This window comes from Capsicum annuum, chromosome 12, assembly GCF_002878395.1.
Source record: "Capsicum annuum cultivar UCD-10X-F1 chromosome 12, UCD10Xv1.1, whole genome shotgun sequence".
Classification (NCBI taxonomy): Eukaryota; Viridiplantae; Streptophyta; class Magnoliopsida; order Solanales; family Solanaceae; genus Capsicum; species Capsicum annuum.
The window spans coordinates 31012951-31016521 of NC_061122.1; the positions used below are offsets into that span (position 1 = coordinate 31012951).

General features: G+C 32.1%; 1 protein-coding gene across 2 annotated transcripts; it reads left to right on the plus strand.

Annotated features, from left to right (window-relative positions):
* Positions 1–795: 795 nt before the first annotated feature.
* Positions 796–2310, plus strand: LOC107851468 (U-box domain-containing protein 27). Of its 2 annotated transcripts, XM_016696504.2 has the most exons (2): positions 1020–1141; positions 1180–2310. In XM_016696504.2, the coding sequence occupies exon 2, from the start codon at positions 1186–1188 to the stop codon at positions 2278–2280; it is 1095 nt and encodes a 364-aa protein (XP_016551990.1). In that variant the 5' UTR covers positions 1020–1141; positions 1180–1185; the 3' UTR covers positions 2281–2310. The 2 variants fall into 2 exon arrangements, with proteins under 2 accessions (XP_016551989.1, XP_016551990.1); XM_016696503.2 differs by having other exon boundaries at positions 796–2310.
* Positions 2311–3571: the final 1261 nt, after the last annotated feature.

Below are 3571 nucleotides of genomic sequence, written 5' to 3' on the forward strand. Positions count from 1 at the left end.
AATTCGTCTATTCTTGCTACTCTTTATCCAACACCAACAACAAAGATAACATTATTGTCTCCTCTCATATTTGGTTATACTCTATTTTCTAGATAAATTAGTTAAGTTCGGTAATATTGATAAATTTTAAAAAATTGAAAGTATAAAATTACATTTAAAAAGTTTTTTCAAAAATCTAAAAAAAATAAATTCAAAAAGACATAGTCAAACACAACCATAACTTTAATTTCAACTCCAACTCAATTTTTTTTTTTTTTTCATGACAAAATGCCTACTTAGTTCGAAATATTAGATCTGAGTCTCTGCAACATATGATCTTCTTGTTAAAGAGCCTTTATTTGTCGAGGCAATATTTTGTAAAACATAAATAATTTTGGTTTATCCTTAATTACTCTTTATTCTTATCCCTAGGATTTGCTAAATTATAAATAATTCCTTCATTTGTAATTTTTAGATATATAATTAATATTCAAATATATAATTATACATAATTTTAAAATTAAGAATGTACTAGTAACAATTAATTATTCTATTTTTACTCGAATACATTAACTAGATCAAAGGATGATACATAATTAAAATTATACATTCAAAAATATATGAATTTATGGATATATTCGATTATTTTTTTTAAAAGAAATTTAACTAATTAATAAAATAATAAAAATTTTATATAATATAATAAAAATAAGTTGTGATATTAAGCAATCTTTGGGTAAATTTCAACTAAATCAAGTTAAAATGAGAGTATTGAATATTATATGAAACACTCAAAAAATTAGAAAAAGAATTTTAAAAAGTAAAAGGACTATTTTTATCAGAAAAAAAATAAAATAAATCAAAGACTACGTAAAAAGCAAAGGAATTTCCACCAAATGACATCACAATTCCTTTGACTCTTTTTCTTTCCTGCTTCCCCTTCATAAACCCCTTCTTTCCCCATTCCCCCACCTCCCAATTCTTCTCTATTCCTTTCTCTCTCTAAAGAAATTTGCACAGTTCTTACTTTCTCTCTCTAAAAAAATGCGTAAAGACGATCTATACATAACGGTACCGACTTTTTTCCGGTGTCCAATTTCCCTCGATGTAATGAAATCTCCGGTGAGTTTATGTACCGGAGTTACATACGATCGAAGTAGCATCCAACGGTGGCTGGACAGTGGTAACAACACGTGTCCAGCCACCATGCAGGTGCTACAGACAAAAGAACTTGTACCTAACCATACACTACAAAGGCTAATTCAGATCTGGTCTGACTCGGTCCGAACTACTCATCAGAACAGTAGTTCGGACCGAGTTAACCACCAACAAGTTCGCGAGCTAATTAAACAGTTCGTTAACGACTTCCGAGTTCACTATTCCGAGTTGGAGGTGAACTCGGATAATTTAACAAAACTGTTAGCTTTCTCCGGAGAATCTCAGGAGAATTTGCGCTTTGTTGCTTCAGTAGCTGCGGAGAGTGATTTTCTGGAGATTTTAACTTCCTTCTTAGTTCACAACCCTGGGAATTTGAAGGTTCTGGAGAAAATCGTACCTCTTTGGAAAATGCTGCTGCGCGAACGAGGCTCGTTACCGAAAATGGGGAAAGGAAACGAATTGTATGCAGTGATAATATCAGCTCTCAAACATGGAAGCCTAAAGCTGAAATTGGAGATGACGAAAACTTTGGACTTCATCATATCAACTGACTCCGAAGCTAAATCGTCTTTATCAGAAAACTCCGAATTGTACTCAGTTCTATTGAGTTTCTCAACAATCAATAACGATTGGAACACTACATTAATGGAGGTCTCAATTTCCTGCTTAATTTCCTTCGCAATGATACGGAGAAACCGCTCAAAGCTCGTAAAAGCAGGCGCAGTGAAAACAGTGGGAAAAGCACTATCCACTGCAGAGATTGGAACCGCCTTGACGGACAAAATTCTAAGATTGTTGGAACTGACATCGACATGTAAAGAGGGTAGAATGGATCTATGTAACGATGGAGAGTGTATAAGAGCACTAGTGATGAAAATACTGAAAGTATCAAATGAAGCAACGGAACATGCAGTAACAATTCTATGGAGTTTGTGTTGTCTATTTCGGGATCATAGGGCAATAGATGCTGTAGGGAAGAGCAATGGAATGGCGAAGATATTGCTGTTGTTACAGAGTAATTGTTCGCCGGCGGTAAGACAAATGGCTGCCGATTTGCTTAAAGTGTTTAGGGTGAATTCTAAAGGTGTTTCTTGTCTTTCTACTAGTTATGATACTAAAACTACTCATATCATGCCATTTTGATAACTTTCGGGGTTCATTTTTTGTTGTTGATAAATTTGGAGGGTTCTTTGGTGTTTTTTTTTTTGTAAATCATACTCTATAAAGCAATTTTGTTGAGAAAAAAAGATATATTGAAATGGAAAAGAAAAAGAAAAAGAAACTTCAATTTTGTTTCTTAGTTCTTGATGCTTTGATATGCTCTTCCTTGAGCCGTCTCCAAGGACATTCTATCCTCTCTCTCAAGACCTCACCAGTAGAATTACAATGAGTATAGTGTTCTAGTTCTTGATTTTTGAGATTAGTTTGTCCCTTCTCTAATCCTATTTAACGATATTTTGAATATAGAAATCATTTGATAGCTGATTAGAATCATACCAGTATTAACAATCAAATATAATTTAGTTGAAATTGGTTGTATTAGAGTATTGATAAGCTTGAACAACAATTGAAATTTGATGTTAATTGACAAAACATTCCGTGATTTGTTGAGAACTTTATTTTGTTTTTCTCAAAAGGCCAACTTTTATTTGTCTATAGTTGATTCACAAGACATTGTAGAAAAGCTTTGGGTCATACATGTTGGTCAATGGATCACTAGTCAAGGGACCTAACAGGTTGGCAATTAATTGCAATAGCTTTAATAACCAGCTAGTACATTCCTACTTTGGAAAAAGAAGAAAACGACGGTTTAATGCAACTCATAATTTGTACTTACATTAACGTCACATACAGATTTTGCACTTATTTTTGAATCAAGTTTAGTATCGCTTTTATTTGCTGAAGAAAATAAGTTGGGTTGGTACGTGATTATGTGATAGATTGTATAAGAATAATAACTTTTTTCGTTTTAAATTATCCGTCCTAAATTGAGATGACACATTGATTAAAAAAATAATTAATAATATGACTGGTTTATCATAGTGCCTCTATTAAATGATGTTTATATTTTAGTTTGAAGAAAAAGTAATTAATGCAAAAGGTAAAATATGAAAAAAAAAATTGTCTTTTCTTGATTAATGAAAAAAGATAAATAAATGAGAAATTAAATTAGGAAATTTGAGACAAGTAATTTGAAATGGAGGAAGTATATTATTTTCTCTAATATCTCCAACCAAACACACCCAAGTGTTTGAGATAAAATCAGGCAGCATTGTCAAATTTTTGAGCTGGAAAAGTTGTAATGAGGTGAGTGGATAAGAGTGTGTCAAGCAGGATTGACAGGTTTTAGATTGACAATCTTCTGAAGATGAAGTATACATGATACCTATGGCGTATGTTATATTGAAATGGAAGAGAAAGATGAAGTGCTTTT